Below are 14,115 nucleotides of genomic sequence, written 5' to 3'. Positions count from 1 at the left end.
ACGGAGCGGAGCAGAGTATGCCAAGCCCGTCGGGAGGCGGAGAGTTTTGGCGGAGGTTTTCCCCGAAGATTGTTAGCGAAAGTTTGGTTGGAGAGTCCAAAGTCCGATTGACGAAGGAAGAGAGTCCCGGTCGACGACGGCGCGTCGCATATACCCTTCAAGATGCTGTACGAAATGATTGGCATAGTACGTTTGATTCCCACGCGCATCTTCCTGGTGAAGCCCTTCTAACACCCACCTCCAGGTCCGCCCCGGCCGCCTCTCCGAAGTGAAGGAGTACTTCACCTCCCTCCTCCCATCCCTCGTTCACCTCTAACAGCCCGCCAGAATTGCCAAAACCGCCGGCAAAATCGTCCTCGATCAGAAAGGCGTGGTCCGCGGCGTCACCAACTGGGGCACCTATCTCCTCCCCAAGCCCGCGAAGAAGCTCCAAACGACGCATCATACGGGTCATCATTTTATCATGCGGTTTGACGCGAGTGCGAAGACGCAGCATATTTTAAGGAGGACGATGAGTTTAGATCCCAGGTTGATCCGGTATAGTGTGGTGAAAATGGGGGAGAAGTTTGAGCATATCAAGGATGTGCCGGGACGGGCCGAGTTCAGGTGAAGTGGAGAAAGCATGGACTGAGGTTTGGACGAGACTACTGGGAGTGTGTCCATGGTAAGAGACGGGTCAAGACGGAAGCGCATACGGTGCGAGTGGGGAGGCCTTGTATGGCATTGTGTCAACACAGAAAAGGCAGGGAGAGTCTCTCTATGATGAGCGCAAGGGATGCAAAGGCTATGCTGGCCTTCGAACACCATTAGCGACTATTACTGCATCCACGGGTTGGAAGCATTGTACGATATTGTAGACATAGAGCCGCAACAGCCGGGCGCGATCCGGGTGTATGTTGAATTGGTAGACAAGCTTCGTGAATACCAAGAAATGAAAGGATGTTAGTTGAGCCATGACAAGTTATCGCGGTCTTCCTCTCACGCGCCGAAGGCCGAGACGACATCGAATTCGGACCCACAAGATCAATCGGTGCATCGAAAGGGTACTTAGGTACATGCCCATGTTTATTATCCCGTCACATGACTACGCGCCGTAGCAGTATCGCCAAGACTCTGCGATAACTCGCGCCTAGGTGCGCGTCGGAACGCTCGCACCTTCACCTCCGCTCCCCGCCACTTGATTCAAAGGCGGTGACACTACGTCCCATTCTCACCATTTCTCTCGTATACTCACAATTTCTACTAAATACTCACAACTTCTTCGATAAAGGACTGGCTTGGTCTATTTCCAGACTGTCACCTTCTCATCACCGTCCATTATTTTCCCACGACCAACCGACCGACTCCGCACGACAGATATTCTTACCACCGAGCCATACCTGACCGTGTACATGAGCTTCGCGCAAATAGGGTTCTTTGAAGCTTATTGGTCTCTGTTCAAGGCCGTCATCCTAGTCGCAGAATCATTTCTCCCAGAACCTATCCCGCTCCTGGAGCAGCCTATCAGCAACTCCTCGTTCACTTCAAGCCCCGCCCCCAGCCCTTTTTTGACGAGCGTTTACAATGGGACCAAAGCGCACTTCTGCCCGCTCAAAGCGGGAGCGCCAAACGAAACTGGCCTTCTCACCTCTCCCAGCTTCTTCTCCTGCAGCGGTAAACCTCTCCCCTTCGGTACGCAATCGTGCAGCCGCCGTCGGCGTCGACTCGTCTCCTTCCAGACCAACAAAGAAGCGTAAGGTCGTTCAACATAACGATGATAGCGACTCAGACATTGGTCTCTTGATGCCGAATAAATCGTTTTCGACGAATTTCTTCAGTCCTGCGAAAAAAGACCTTGACAGGGGAATGCGGCTCGGGTTGCCGGTGCATTCACAGAGGAATGGGATGTTTGGGAGCGAGGATAGCGAGGAAGGGGATTCGATTTCGGATAACAGTTCGTCTGAAGAGGAAAGGCCGCCGGTGAAGCAGGGGAAGCGAAAGGCGCAAAAGAAACGGAAGAGGCCGAGCGGGAATAATAATCCCAGCGAGGAGGAGCCGGAAACAGATGGGGCGAAGCAGCGGCGACCACCCGCAGCTGTCAGCGCTATCAAGCAAGAGTCTGAGGAGCCCGAGGAGTCCGAAGATGCAGTCTACCCAACCAGCACCCGGAGGCTACGGGTCAGGAGACCCACAGTTAACAAGAAGCAGGAGTTGGATGATGAAGAAGGGGAGGAGCAGGGAGACTCTGAGCGAGACGGTACTGCCCCGGCTGAGGATGACGAAGGAGCTTCAAGCGATAACGAAAGACGAGAACTGGAAGAGGAACTGAAATTCCTGCAATCATCCCCGCCTTCCTCGCGAGACGTTGCAAGGGGGAAGTCCAGACCGCTGTCTGCACGTCAGAAAGCATTGGAAGCCTTGAAACGGAGGCGGGCCAAAGTTGGTGGTAGCAGTGCGCCATCTTCTTCCGCAACACCGGGGCGAAGAAGGGCCATTGTCGAATCAGACTCTGACTTAGAGGTCATCGAAGAAAACGAAGATGAGGGCCAATCTGAGGATAGCGCGGACGGTGCCACCCATTCGAATGACGAGGAAGAAGAAATAGAGGAGGAAGAAAGCGGCCAGAAGCCAACGGCATGCCACAAAAAAAGCACTGCGCGTGATATATTCGAAGAGAATGACGAAGATGCCGGCTTCATTGTCGACGACTCCGACGAACCCATAGGGGAGCCTGCGGACGGTGCATCCATGCCTCTAGAGTTCACCTCCCTCGCCCTCGCAAAACCTCGTGAACTATTCAAGTACGCAGTCGAATGGATGGTGCACAAGAAAATCAACCCAGGCTTCTCTTCTACGGACGAGATCTATACTCTCGCCTTCCGCAAACTAGATGACGAAGTCAAAGGTTTGGCCCAGTCAAAATTCTCGTCTTCTGCGTGGACCATTGACTTCACGCGTGCGCTTCGCGCAAGGCCTGAGATTCATATCGATGAGATAAGCAGACTACAGCGCTCCACCATGGATGCCCATTGCGAGGCCTGCAACAGAAAAAGCCATCCGGCGACGTGGACTATCATGTTCACAGGCAATCCCTACAACAAGGACACACTAGAGCCCCTATCCGAAGACTCCGATTCTTCTTCCGAGTCCGATTCCTCCATATCCGGCACGTCATCGTCGGAGCAGCTGAATGGCGAAAAGCCCACATACGACGAGCAAGGCGAGCGCATCCCTCCCGAATCCAAAGTCTTCACCGTGGGTTCCACCTGCAAGGCGAACGCGGAAATGGCACATATCTTGCACCACTGGCGGTATCATCTCAACTTCTGGGTTGTGGAGTACCTGGAACGGAAAGGGTATTGCACGCCGGAGGAGTTGGTCAAGAGAGATAAGTTGAGTACGAGGAAGAGGACGAAGCAGGCAAATCGGATCGTGGATAGGATGGAGAAGGAGAAGGAAATCAGCCGGTTGCATAAAAAGTATAAGGAGCAGGTTAACCATGCGTTGCAGGCGAAGAATGACTTTAGCAGCGGATGGGGAAGGAGATAGGGCTGCCCTATACGTGTGCAGAAAAGGACTGGCTTACCTAGCGGGCTGGATGGGTGAATGGGTCACTGAAGGACTGGGCATTGGTCTTGGTTGAATTTGCTCGTGGCATGGGCTGGGCATGGGCACGGATTAAGATAGTTCTTCTTTATTTTATATGACATTCTGGTCTCGAGATACAGCTTACTGCGGCTTTCCACGTCCGACTGAATTCCTCTGTAGGTGGAATTACCTACCCGGCACAAGTCAACTGGCTACGACTTAATAATGCGACAGGTGAAATTTTCTTTTTAAACATACTACTATACGTAGAGGCATGCTACAAAGCTAATTGCAGGACCTCCTAAATGGCTGCCCTTCTAGCTGTTTAAATTGGATGTGGAAAACAGCAGTGCAGAGGAAGTGCAGGGGGGTGTTCAGTTGGACGCGAAAAGATGCAGTACGCCTTTGCAGCGGCGACTGCACTGACGTGGTTATCGACTTCGCATTTTTGACGGAATGGTTTCAGTAACGAATGACAATTTGAATGTTCCTTATATCTCTATGGTCCATCATGTTTCTTGGCCACTGACGTTATGTCATGAGTAGTTTTGCCTAAAGCCTGGTTTTGAGACGGACAATAAGCTTGAGTTAGGTCGACTTTGATATGTCTACATACGATATCCTCAAAAACCTTGAATCTGCGCACTCTCGTGAGAGCGCCAATCCTTAACATTGGAACCGATTATAGTACTCTAAGTAAATCTTCGAAAGTTGTATAGAATGCCGCTACTTCGACGCGCGTATATTATGATTACTCCAGCTCTTGAACATGATTGATACCTTGGACCTGCTGATTCATCAAGCAGCCACTTTAATCTGCTCTGTCTCTTCTGTAACGTCAGGCTTCTTCTCGTCCGCCTGTGTGACAGGCTGCTCCTCCTGTTTTGCCGCTCCATCCGAGGTAGCCGGCTCAGACGTCTTCTCCTCCTCACTGGCATTGACGTCCAACTTCTCCAACCCCTTAGCCACCTCCTCCACCTTCTCTCCTTGCTCCTGAGCAACGACGCTAGGTTCCTCGCCGCCCCAAAGATAGATCTCGCTCTCACCAATGATTTTGCCCGCCTTTTCCCATCGATCTACTCTTTCTTTCCGTCTTGTTTCTGCGAGGGCGTTGAACGCCGGCCAGTACACGGAATGGTCGTATTCGAACTCGCATTCACCTCCGGCATTCTTCATGAGTTGAGAGGCAGGCACGTGGTCGGTGAGGGGCTCGTTGTAGCGGATCTTCGTCTTGGTGACGGGATCTATGAAGGGCGAGATGACTTTGAGGAACGCGGTGACGTACCATGGCACTACGTGGTAGTCAGTACAATCCATAGCGTTAACACGAAAGAAAGAGGAGACATACGATGCGTGATCAACGCCCTGCCCAACCTCTCTGGATAATGATTCTGCAAAATATGCAGCACGGCCCTGCCCGTTCCCACGCTAGGCTGACTCCCTGCACTACTATTACGGAAATCGATCAGGAGCGCCAGTGTCTCCTGGCCAGGCGGCGCGATATCCAACGTCCGCTCCAGCATGTATACTAAGTGCTGGACCTGCTTGGGGCTGTTCTTCGTGTTCTGTTTATTCGGGAGCAGATACAGACACGGCCGCCCTTCGTTGTCATACCCAAACAACACCTGCTTCCCCGTAGCATTTTCCTCGGAGATGTAGTCGGCGGTGAAATCCTCAGTGCCGTATTCCCGTCTCCAAACCAGTGTGTCTTGGAGGCGTTTGATAGCGTGCTGGACATGCCATTTTGTAGCGCGCAGGTACCGCAGCAGACATTCCCGGGTTAACCAGAGCTTTTCAGAGTCAGACAAGGGAGCCGTTTCGGCACCTTTGGCACTGGTTTTGGGGATGGATTCCCAGGATCGGACGGCGGAGAGGACTGAGTTGTATTTGTTCTGTTGGTCAGGCGTGAGTGGTGGATGGGGTGCGGGTGTGCAACCGGGGGCCGGATGCTCGAGGGGTTTCTTGTGGATTTCTGCCATGATCGCTGCTCCTTGACCACGTAATTGATAGTAAATGAGTGGAATCCCCTCTGGACGGGACGGTGAGGGTGCCCAGAGTTGTTATACTGTGTATGTACTTCGTACCTCGCCTCATCAGCTCTCCCAAAAGTTTGACGTCTCGCACAATGTCCAAACTCTCGGATCCGCGCCAGGGGCTCCCTTGACCCTGCATTAGCGTCCTGGTTGCCAAGCCATTTTAAATAAGCGCGTCCCGCAACGCGTTCGACGGCGTGAACGCGCCGTGAAGGCTGGATATCCAAACCCCAACACCCGAAATCTACACAAGGACACAAGGTGAACAATGGACCGAGACACGGCGGCCGAACTCACAGAGCGCTTTCAACGCTACTGCAACACCAAGGATGACGGACTTCCAGAACAAATTCTCGGAGAACTGCAGTCCATGCTGCGGTTATATGATGTCACACCGGAAGAGTTGGATTTCAAATGGCAGGCATACAGCATGAAAATGGGTGCGGACGAGACGCCGCTGGAGTTGCGGACTGCGCGCGACTTCAAGAAGAACCTGCAGGACACACTGGAGAGGGAAAGCAGGGCCAAGGCTCAGACGAGGAATGAGACGAAAAGGCATGTGCCGACTCCGCGGGCCGGAAAAGGTGCTGAAGATGTATTTGGGATGTGAGTGAACGTGAGGGAGGTGGGAGCTCTAAAGATGGCTGACAAAAGCAGGCTGGATGGCTTGGTCCCGAATACACCTCGTCCTGGAGTATCGAACGGCGTCAACGGAAGCACGGTGAAACGGAAATCGAACTTCGATACCCCTGTCGGGAAGGCCAGTAAAAGCCATGAGATGAGCTCTCCCGGAGCGGGTCTCACGCCGAAGATTGAATCGAGTGCAGATGCTTTTGTCTTCGCTTCTAGAGAGCACGCAGGCGATATTACGGAGCAGTTGAACGGCCACATTCTACTGCCTGAGCCTCCAGAAGAAGCTCCCGCGGAATCGAGAATCAAGCTGAAAGCTAATACCGACATGTCTAAGTTCTCGTACAAGACTATGGCAATGAAGCTGTCCGAGGCTTCGGAAGTTCTGGATGATCGAATCGATGAATTTCGCCAACTGGTACAGGACCGCCATCAACTGGAAAATAGCGCTTTTGGGGATCCTACCTTCCAATCGCCTAGCGAGATCATAGCCGTGGGGCGTATCGCATCAGACACCAGCGACGGGAAACTCAATGTTGCATCGCTGGTTCTAGAGGGTTCCCGCCGATGGGGCCGTGGACGCCGCATTCCTCTCAAGGTGGACAATCTGCAGTCATATAACTTCTTCCCAGGACAAATCGTTGCCCTCCGTGGCACCAACGCATCCGGCGACTTCTTCAAGGTCACCGAAGTTATCTCCCTTCCTCTCCTGAACCAGCCCGCTTCCAGACCAGATGAACTGGACACTTACAACACTCGCCTCCTCGACACCCCCGAATCTGACCCCGACAGTGTTCGCGCCCTCACTGTCCTTATGGCCGCTGGCCCCTACACCACCGACCAGGATCTCGATTTCTCCCCTCTCCATACCCTTCTCGACAACGCCATTTCCGCAGTGGCTGACTCCCTAATCCTCATCGGTCCCTTCCTCGACGCCGAACACCCAGTGATCAGATCCGGAGATTTCGACGTCCCACCCCAAGTCAGCAATCCCGACCAAGCCACCCTCAACGACCTCTTCCGCCACCACATTTCCTCTGCCCTGCAAAACTTCTGCCAGCGCCTTCCTACTTGCAACGTCATTCTCGTTCCAAGCCTACGCGACGCGCACCACGCGCACGCTGCCTTTCCGCAAGACAAATTCGTGAAGAAGGAGTTGGGGTTGCCGAAGCAGGTGCAGTGCGTCACGAATCCTATGACGTTGTCTATGAACGAGATTATTGTTGGTATGTCTTCGCTAGACATACTAGACATGCTCAGGCGCGAGGAACTCGTAGGTGGTAAAGCGAGAAATGTAAACTTGTACGAGAGAGGGGCGAGAAATGTCATAGAGCAGCGCAGCTTTCTCCCTATTTTTCCACCGACAGGAAGAGAGAAATTGGCGGCGCCAGCGACGGTGAAGGAGAGTCTCTTCAAGGGCGAGGGCGGGGATGGGAACGGAAGTGAGGTCGAAGAAGAGGAAGGCCCAAGTCCGTTTTTACCCCTGGGAACGATGCTGGATACAAGTTATTTGAAGTTGGGGGAGATGCTGAATGTGAGGCCCGATGTGTTGGTTATGCCGAGCGTTCTGCAAGGGTGTGTTAAGGTTGGTGATTGATCCCCTTTCTGTCCGAGTAGTTCCACTTTTCTTCGAGTTTGCTAACCTCCGCATGTTTAGGTTGTGGAATCTGTGCTAGTTGTTAACCCTGGCACGTTGAGTAAACGGCGCGCAGCAGGAACATATGCCAGGATGATTATCAATCCGGCGAGGGTGACGGATGAGGAGAGGGAGATGGGCGCTGCTGTGGCGCATAAGTTGTGGGAGAGGGCAAGAGTGGACATTGTAAAGATCTGAGAAGCGCAGTGCTTTTTTGGAGGGGCAGGTTATATGCATGGGTATCGCTGTCAGTGTATGACTGCCACTTGAGTGCTTCAGAACCCATTATCCGACGACTGCACGTATGCGTATATCATGAATGAGTCCATGCCGGTCTTTCTGCATCATCCACTCCATTTTCTGCCTTGGACTTTAGCGTCCTCCCGCATCACGTTTCCCGTTCTTATACTGGATCATCAAGCTCCCTTCCATCCCTCAAAATCCATTTATCGGTGCTAAACTCAGTCAGCCTGACTTCTCCCAACACCTCCTCCTCCTCTCACACTCCTCTCACACTCCTCTCCCACATCCTAAATCACAAAAACTCACCTTGACAAAGCCGATATCCGCCGCCTTTTCTCTGAAGCACTGACGGCAGATGTTCAAGCCGTACTTGCGGATCAGACCGGCCGTGTGGGTGCAGACGCGGCTGTGGAAAAGCGTCAGCTTATATCTCCCATGAAACCATTCTTTCTGCAATTCTGCAATGTCCCTCTCCCTCCCTCCACTCCCCTGCTCTTCCTCCCGACTAACGCATCCATCCCCTACAACCCCAGTATCCAAGAATCGCCATATGTATGCGGACGTACCAGGAGCGGCTTCCCTTGCCGTAGGTGCGCGGACGCGAATACCAGACCGATTCGTGGGACATGATGATTTTCGGCGATGGGGAGAGTGTGGAGCCGGTTCTTTGGAGATTGTCGCTGCGTTCGCGGTCAGTTCCGTTGCAGAAGCCTCCTAAGGCGGCGATTGGGAGTTGGCTGGTCACATACGAGCTGTACTCCTTGCGGGGAAGTGGTCGTTGGGCGGACCGCTTGCTCGTCGGTGGTGTGCGTAGTGTTAGTGAGAAATCCGTATGAGGAAAGGTCGGCTTGGCCGGGGTGTGTGAGGTTAAGCGAGGTGAAATGGTATCGTATAAAATCCTGGTAATCAGAAGATAGAGCTCTGACACCTCACCGACTTATTAATGCATGAATTTCTTGATGTCCAGAATATTAGTTTTCCGAAATGTTTACCTCCCGGGAAAGATGTGTAGCATTTCCCAGGAAGGAGGGAGCACTGCATCAGGGGGCGGAATTCGGCATTCGTTTGAACCATCGGAGCTTAAGTTTGGACCGCTCGACTTGAGCACAAGTTAGTGTCTGGACACAGCTGTGATCGAATGATGTTCATTTCGAAGGTATGAATTTGCGTTGAACATTACGCTAGTCCTGGTAAGTTTTTATGTCAAGCTGAACCTTGAATAGTCGAGAAATCGCCAAGCCCAGCCGTTCCCCTGGCAGCGCCTGCAATACTCCTCTCATCTCCATCACGAGATACAATCAAATACCTCGAGGGACAACAATGGATTCGGATTGCCTTCTAGTCTCCCTAAAACACTGAGCCAAACATCCCGGCTGTGTCCATCGCAACTTTTCAAGACTCGGTCACATCCCACGAGTTTCCCGTGACCGCTAGAAATAATCCATGCCGCTTGTTAATACAAATCCAAGCGGTGGGAGCTGTTAAGGAGGAATTTTCAGGATCGCCCTTAATCACAACATGACGACAGACGTTGTCGGATTCTCCCGCGCATGCCGAACCTCCACTGACACTCTGGGCGGCGAGGGATACTCCATAAACGAGCCTACCATGTTACATCTCTCTAAGCGTGGAATGGAATTATTCGACAGATTCTGTTAGCATGTTAGCATTCCGGTTGTTGTATGTTCAAAGGGATGCGGACTTCATCTCTCAAACATTCCTGCGCACACTTGGTCCTCCAATCAACTCCTCGTCCATTATCCTTTACCGGTCCGTGGCAGTTTTGTTTTGATCTTGATCAGCAAGAATCCATTATTGCGAACTATATGTAAGGAAACACCGTAGTCTCATATAAGAATTAGGGCAAGGTCCTTTCTGTCGCTCCTTTCTACACTCATATTCTCTGAGTCGTTACTCCCATACTGTACGGATTTACGTGGCTTCACACAATGAAGGGTCTTCTGGCAGGAATTTTGCTCCTGCGGGCCATCAACGCCCAGGGACCCGCCGCTTCGTCATATGACGACGTTGTCGACTATCTGGCGAACTTGGATGAGCGCGAAGACCCCATCAACTCAATCGGGAACCAGGCGTGGGACTTCAGCGGTGCTGAACCCAAATATGTCGATAACGCTGACGATCCATACTAGTTCTTCGGACAAGGAAGGGACGACCAACGCGATCCTCAGGATGCCCTCCCCCAGGGTGGAAGGAAGCCACACCATGACGGCGACTCGGATTCTGACCGCGACCACAAGAAGAAGTGCCCCAAGTGGTGCAAACACGACGACTCTGACGATGACGATGACGATGACGATGACCGCGACTCTGACCACGACCGTGACTACGAGAACGGCCGGGGCAAGAAGAAGTATGTGCGTCCTCCATCTGTTCGACAGCGACGCGCCGCCCCTGCTCCCAACGGCCTGCAGGGCTTCGACTGGCCAAGGGCGGATGACGGCCCTTCAGACAGGAGCAGCGCTCTCCGCCGCCCCGATGACAGTGATCCGGACGACGACGACGACGACGACGACGACGACGACGACGGTCATGGCAAGCATAAAAGCAAGAAATGCCCCAAGCACTGCCGCCGCCCTAAGCCCACCACGCGTACGCACCATCCTTATCCCACACGCACGCACCGTCCTCATCCCACTTCGAAACCCACGCACCATCCTCGTCCCACCCGCAAGCCCTACACCCAGTACGTCACCGACACCCTGACTGAGTACGTCGACCGTCCCTACACCACCTTCATCACCGAAACCTCGGTCGAGGTCGACACCGTCACCTACACCGTCCCAGGACCAGGCCCGGATCCAGAACCCACGGCACTCTCGGCAATCTGTCCCCGCAAGTGCAATACCTCGCCTCTGCTGAACAAGTGCGATATCACGACCCATTGCGAACACACGACCGGTTACTGCACGTGCAGGGCTGGGTATCGCGCAAGTGGGTATAGTCCTAGCAACTTCTATGTGCAGTTCCGTGTTACCGATGATCCGAATACGTTGGCTTATGTTCGGGTGGGCGAGGGAGTGGTGTGTGATCAGCCATGCAGGGATACGCTTTGCACGGAGGTCATAGTTAGAAATCAGTGTTAAGGGGTGACGAGCAAAGAGCGGCGAGGAATCACTTGGTTGGGAGGAGGTAACAGATGGAAGAGAGGAGCAAGAATATGCTTTTCTATGTCGGCATCAAAGTTCGATTGTTGAAGCGAGTGCGAGTTGCGTCGGACGTAATGACTTTGTTATGTACTTTCAATTTCATATATCGAGGGTGATTTTTGTGCATCTATTGCCTGAGTATCCGTCCAGAGTTGTGCGTCTCTCAGTTTCTTGGGTGACGGGCCTGAGCTAGAGGGTGCCTCACAACCATGCATTTTGCATTTTCACGGCTAACCCGTTTCAGATGAAGAAGAGAATCTGCGGTGTGGTTGATTCACAGTTGCACCCACTTCAAGGACTTCTACGTCCGTATCTCTTCAGTAATCAACGCAGTCCTCCCCATCACCCAAATCATCATACTAGTTGTCAAAGTGCACAAACCAGCTCGAGGTGACCCTCATTGAGGCGACACGACACAGAAAGCTCGCTTGGACTGCGCGAGTGCGTCTTCAGACGATACGAGACGCTTCACAACCAGAACACAAGGGATATTATCCATACGTGTTATCATGCAGTCAAAAGAACAGAGCTTAAAGCAGTCTAAACTAAGAGGAAAACTGGGCGATACAATCTTTCACCCCAACCACCTCACTCCATGAAAAGCCCCTCACCACTCGAACCCCCTCAGAATCGATCTCTCTAGCACACCCTGATAAACAGTCCCATGGAGTCTTCGCCAGTGCCCTGCTCATACTCCAGCTTGAGATTGCCATCCCCACAGATCTGGACGGTGAACTTCTCGCCAGCGGGACAGTCGCCTGTGTGGACCGCGATGCTGCTTCCTGGCTTGATTGGTTGCGGGCCAATCTCAAAGGGACTTGCCTTGGATTTGTTTGCCCATGTTGTCTTTTCGTCGGCAAAATCCTCAAGCCAAAAGAAGTAGAGGTTTCCTTTGCCTTTGAGTTCGTACCGTCCGCTGAGGTCAAAATGACCAAACGTAAACAGCCTCTCGTTCTCCGGACCCTGCTTCGGGAGAAGGAACATGAGGGTACATTTCTTGCCCTCCTGCTTCGCGTCAATCTTGAAGTCATACAAGCTGCAGACGCCGGGGGCGATGGTACCATTGCTGTGCGCTCCGAGGGCGGTGTGAGGTAGATGTTCCGAGACGGGAATGATGGGCTCTGGGTATACAACTTTGCCTTCGAGGTCCAGAGGGCAAGGAGATTGGGCTTTACCAAGCGAGAATGGGCCGCCCTGCGAGAAAGGGCTGCCATGCATGAAAGGACAGCCTTGCGCCTTTCCTTTTCCCTTCCCTTTGCCCTTTTCTTTCTTGCCATCATTGTTGCCCTGAACTGGACGGGACGCGGAAGGGGTCGGTGCTGAGGTCCCAGAGGTGTGAGTGAGTGTAGCTGGTACGACCTGGTGTCCGCGCGAAGCGGATTGGGAACAAGCGAACGCAGAACGGGTGGTTGCTGGCTGCTCCGCTACGCATGGTGCTTCTGAAGACCGTCCGGTCTGCGTCGACTTCTCGGGACAGGCTGACGTGGATGAAGGTTGGCCGACTGGCGTTGGCTGCTCCGCTACGCATGGTGCTTGCGAAGACCGCCCGGTCTGCGTCGACTTCTCGGGACAGGCTGACGTGTACGAAGGTTGGTCGACTGGCGCTGGCTGCTCACGGGGATTCGCTGTTTGTGAACGCGCCGCAGAGGACTCTCCCACTCGGCTTGTGGGAATGGGGGACGGAGGTGGCGCTGGTTTACCCCAAGGAACGGGACCATCGGGTCCGGGACTAGGCTGGGGGAGGTAGCTCGGTGACCGCGTCGATGTGGACGTCGGGGTACGTTGCGAAGTAGACGTCGAGGTACGTTGAGGAGTAGACGTCGGAGTACATTGCGGAGTAGACGTCGAGGTAGGTTGCGAAGTAGACGTCGAGGCCCGTTTCGGAGTAGACGTCGAGGTAGGTTTCGGGGTAGACGGGGTAGACGCCGGGGTACATTGCGGAGTAGACGTCGAGGTCCGTTGCGAAGTAGACGTCGAGGTCCGTTGCGAAGTAGACGTCGAGGTCCGTTGCGAAGTAGACGTCGAGGTCCGTTGCGGAGTCGAACTCGAGGTCCGTTGCCGAGTAGATTGCCCCTTTGATGGTGGAGGAAGAGAGGTCGACTGCCGCGTGGATGTAGATCGCACCTGTGATGAAGGACGGGGACAAATCGATTGCTGCGTAGTTGGAGATTGCACCTGCGATGGAGTTTGAGGCCGCTCCTTGGGTAACTCGGAGGATTTTCCGCCTGACTGTCCACGCTCTTGCGCACGAAGTTTGATCTCAACACACTTCAACTGGTTCTTGATAGGCTCGGAGTACGTGTTCCAGACGCAGAAGTCATTGACTGGACAAGCCCAAAACGTAGTGCGGTCAAGGTACGTGAGCAGGCCGTCCTTGGAGATGCCGAAACCGGGGGATGCTACGATGATCAGATGTCAGAGGACTGGTGGCTCTGGGTGGGTACCACTCACGGAGGACACCCTCATTGCACTGCCATTGATTGGTCGGGGGTGTCAACGTGCAACCACGACGGGACATGTCAAATATCTTGCCATCCTTGAGGAGGTATGTGCCGACGCCATCATCTCCACCAATACGGTTTTGTCCATTTTCAATCTGTCGGATGGGACCATTCGCACACGTGGGACCCTCAGCGGTCAAATTGAAGAGACGAGATGGTGTATTGTGGGGGGTTGGGAAGGCAGGAGTCGGTGGGCCACGACCGGAATGTCGAATCAATGATGAAAACGAGGGAGATGCGAGGGGTGAACGTCGATCAGCCGGAACGAATCCAGCCGACGCCAGTGCACCGAAGCTGAGAGCAGCGAAGGAAACACTGGGCTTCATGGTGAAGATGCT

General features: G+C 53.4%; 7 protein-coding genes across 7 annotated transcripts; 4 read left to right on the top strand and 3 right to left on the bottom strand.

Annotated features, from left to right (window-relative positions):
* Positions 1-76: 76 nt before the first annotated feature.
* On the top strand, positions 77-953 carry EI97DRAFT_436380 (37S ribosomal protein Mrp17). Its single transcript, XM_033799083.1, has 3 exons — positions 77-186; positions 245-276; positions 328-953. Exons 1-3 carry the CDS (start codon positions 163-165, stop codon positions 608-610), a joined length of 339 nt encoding a protein of 112 aa, XP_033650676.1. The 5' UTR covers positions 77-162; the 3' UTR covers positions 611-953.
* Positions 954-1,161: 208 nt separating this feature from the next.
* EI97DRAFT_436379 (uncharacterized protein) lies at positions 1,162-3,799 on the top strand. Its single transcript, XM_033799082.1, has one exon. It carries the CDS (start codon positions 1,564-1,566, stop codon positions 3,526-3,528), a length of 1,965 nt encoding a protein of 654 aa, XP_033650675.1. The 5' UTR covers positions 1,162-1,563; the 3' UTR covers positions 3,529-3,799.
* A 274-nt stretch (positions 3,800-4,073) lies between these two features.
* On the bottom strand, positions 4,074-5,682 carry EI97DRAFT_469878 (CRAL/TRIO domain-containing protein). Its single transcript, XM_033801733.1, has 2 exons — positions 4,916-5,682; positions 4,074-4,859 (listed from the first exon to the last, which is right to left on the bottom strand). Exons 1-2 carry the CDS (start codon positions 5,544-5,546, stop codon positions 4,366-4,368), a joined length of 1,125 nt encoding a protein of 374 aa, XP_033650674.1. The 5' UTR covers positions 5,547-5,682; the 3' UTR covers positions 4,074-4,365.
* A 132-nt stretch (positions 5,683-5,814) lies between these two features.
* On the top strand, positions 5,815-8,167 carry EI97DRAFT_496224 (DNA polymeras-like protein alpha/primase associated subunit). The gene is made up of 3 exons (XM_033802471.1): positions 5,815-6,206; positions 6,258-7,815; positions 7,888-8,167. The coding sequence occupies exons 1-3, from the start codon at positions 5,869-5,871 to the stop codon at positions 8,062-8,064; spliced, it is 2,073 nt and encodes a 690-aa protein (XP_033650673.1). The 5' UTR covers positions 5,815-5,868; the 3' UTR covers positions 8,065-8,167.
* Positions 8,028-8,789, bottom strand: EI97DRAFT_436376 (ribosomal protein S14). Its single transcript, XM_033799081.1, has 3 exons — positions 8,676-8,789; positions 8,416-8,515; positions 8,028-8,321 (listed from the first exon to the last, which is right to left on the bottom strand). Exons 1-3 carry the CDS (start codon positions 8,735-8,737, stop codon positions 8,313-8,315), a joined length of 171 nt encoding a protein of 56 aa, XP_033650672.1. The 5' UTR covers positions 8,738-8,789; the 3' UTR covers positions 8,028-8,312.
* A 1,269-nt stretch (positions 8,790-10,058) lies between these two features.
* On the top strand, positions 10,059-11,213 carry EI97DRAFT_461383 (uncharacterized protein; the record flags this gene model as incomplete). The annotated part of the gene is made up of 2 exons (XM_033801197.1): positions 10,059-10,232; positions 10,260-11,213. The coding sequence occupies 2 exons, from the start codon at positions 10,059-10,061 to the stop codon at positions 11,211-11,213; spliced, it is 1,128 nt and encodes a 375-aa protein (XP_033650671.1).
* A 702-nt stretch (positions 11,214-11,915) lies between these two features.
* Positions 11,916-14,103, bottom strand: EI97DRAFT_384213 (uncharacterized protein; the record flags this gene model as incomplete). The annotated part of the gene is made up of 4 exons (XM_033795959.1): positions 11,916-12,445; positions 12,680-13,010; positions 13,452-13,675; positions 13,728-14,103. 4 exons carry the CDS (start codon positions 14,101-14,103, stop codon positions 11,916-11,918), a joined length of 1,461 nt encoding a protein of 486 aa, XP_033650670.1.
* Between the last annotated feature and the right edge of the window lie 12 nt (positions 14,104-14,115).

Source organism: Westerdykella ornata, assembly GCF_010094085.1.
Source record: "Westerdykella ornata strain CBS 379.55 unplaced genomic scaffold EI97scaffold_30, whole genome shotgun sequence".
Lineage (NCBI taxonomy): Eukaryota > Fungi > Ascomycota > Dothideomycetes > Pleosporales > Sporormiaceae > Westerdykella > Westerdykella ornata.
Note: the sequence above shows the minus strand (reverse complement) of the source record. Positions and strands in the feature narration are given on the sequence as shown.

What these genes read in the sequence shown, in the direction of transcription:
- EI97DRAFT_496224 (XM_033802471.1), top strand. Translation starts at nt 5,869, where the DNA reads ATGGACCGAGACACGGCGGCCGAACTCACAGAGCGCTTTCAACGCTAC. An exon ending in GCTGAAGATGTATTTGGGAT is followed by an intron (nt 6,207 to 6,257) that starts GTGAGTGAACGT and finishes TGACAAAAGCAG; the next exon opens with GCTGGATGGCTTGGTCCCGA. An exon ending in TTCTGCAAGGGTGTGTTAAG is followed by an intron (nt 7,816 to 7,887) that starts GTTGGTGATTGA and finishes CCGCATGTTTAG; the next exon opens with GTTGTGGAATCTGTGCTAGT.
- EI97DRAFT_469878 (XM_033801733.1), bottom strand. Translation starts at nt 5,546, where the DNA reads ATGGCAGAAATCCACAAGAAACCCCTCGAGCATCCGGCCCCCGGTTGC. An exon ending in CAGGGCGTTGATCACGCATC is followed by an intron (nt 4,860 to 4,915) that starts GTATGTCTCCTC and finishes ACTACCACGTAG; the next exon opens with TGCCATGGTACGTCACCGCG.
- EI97DRAFT_436380 (XM_033799083.1), top strand. Translation starts at nt 163, where the DNA reads ATGCTGTACGAAATGATTGGCATA. An exon ending in TGTACGAAATGATTGGCATA is followed by an intron (nt 187 to 244) that starts GTACGTTTGATT and finishes ACCCACCTCCAG; the next exon opens with GTCCGCCCCGGCCGCCTCTC. An exon ending in CGCCTCTCCGAAGTGAAGGA is followed by an intron (nt 277 to 327) that starts GTACTTCACCTC and finishes ACAGCCCGCCAG; the next exon opens with AATTGCCAAAACCGCCGGCA.
- EI97DRAFT_436376 (XM_033799081.1), bottom strand. Translation starts at nt 8,737, where the DNA reads ATGTCCCACGAATCGGTCTGGTATTCGCGTCCGCGCACCTACGGCAAG. An exon ending in GGCAAGGGAAGCCGCTCCTG is followed by an intron (nt 8,516 to 8,675) that starts GTACGTCCGCAT and finishes GCTTTTCCACAG; the next exon opens with CCGCGTCTGCACCCACACGG.
- EI97DRAFT_436379 (XM_033799082.1), top strand. Translation starts at nt 1,564, where the DNA reads ATGGGACCAAAGCGCACTTCTGCCCGCTCAAAGCGGGAGCGCCAAACG.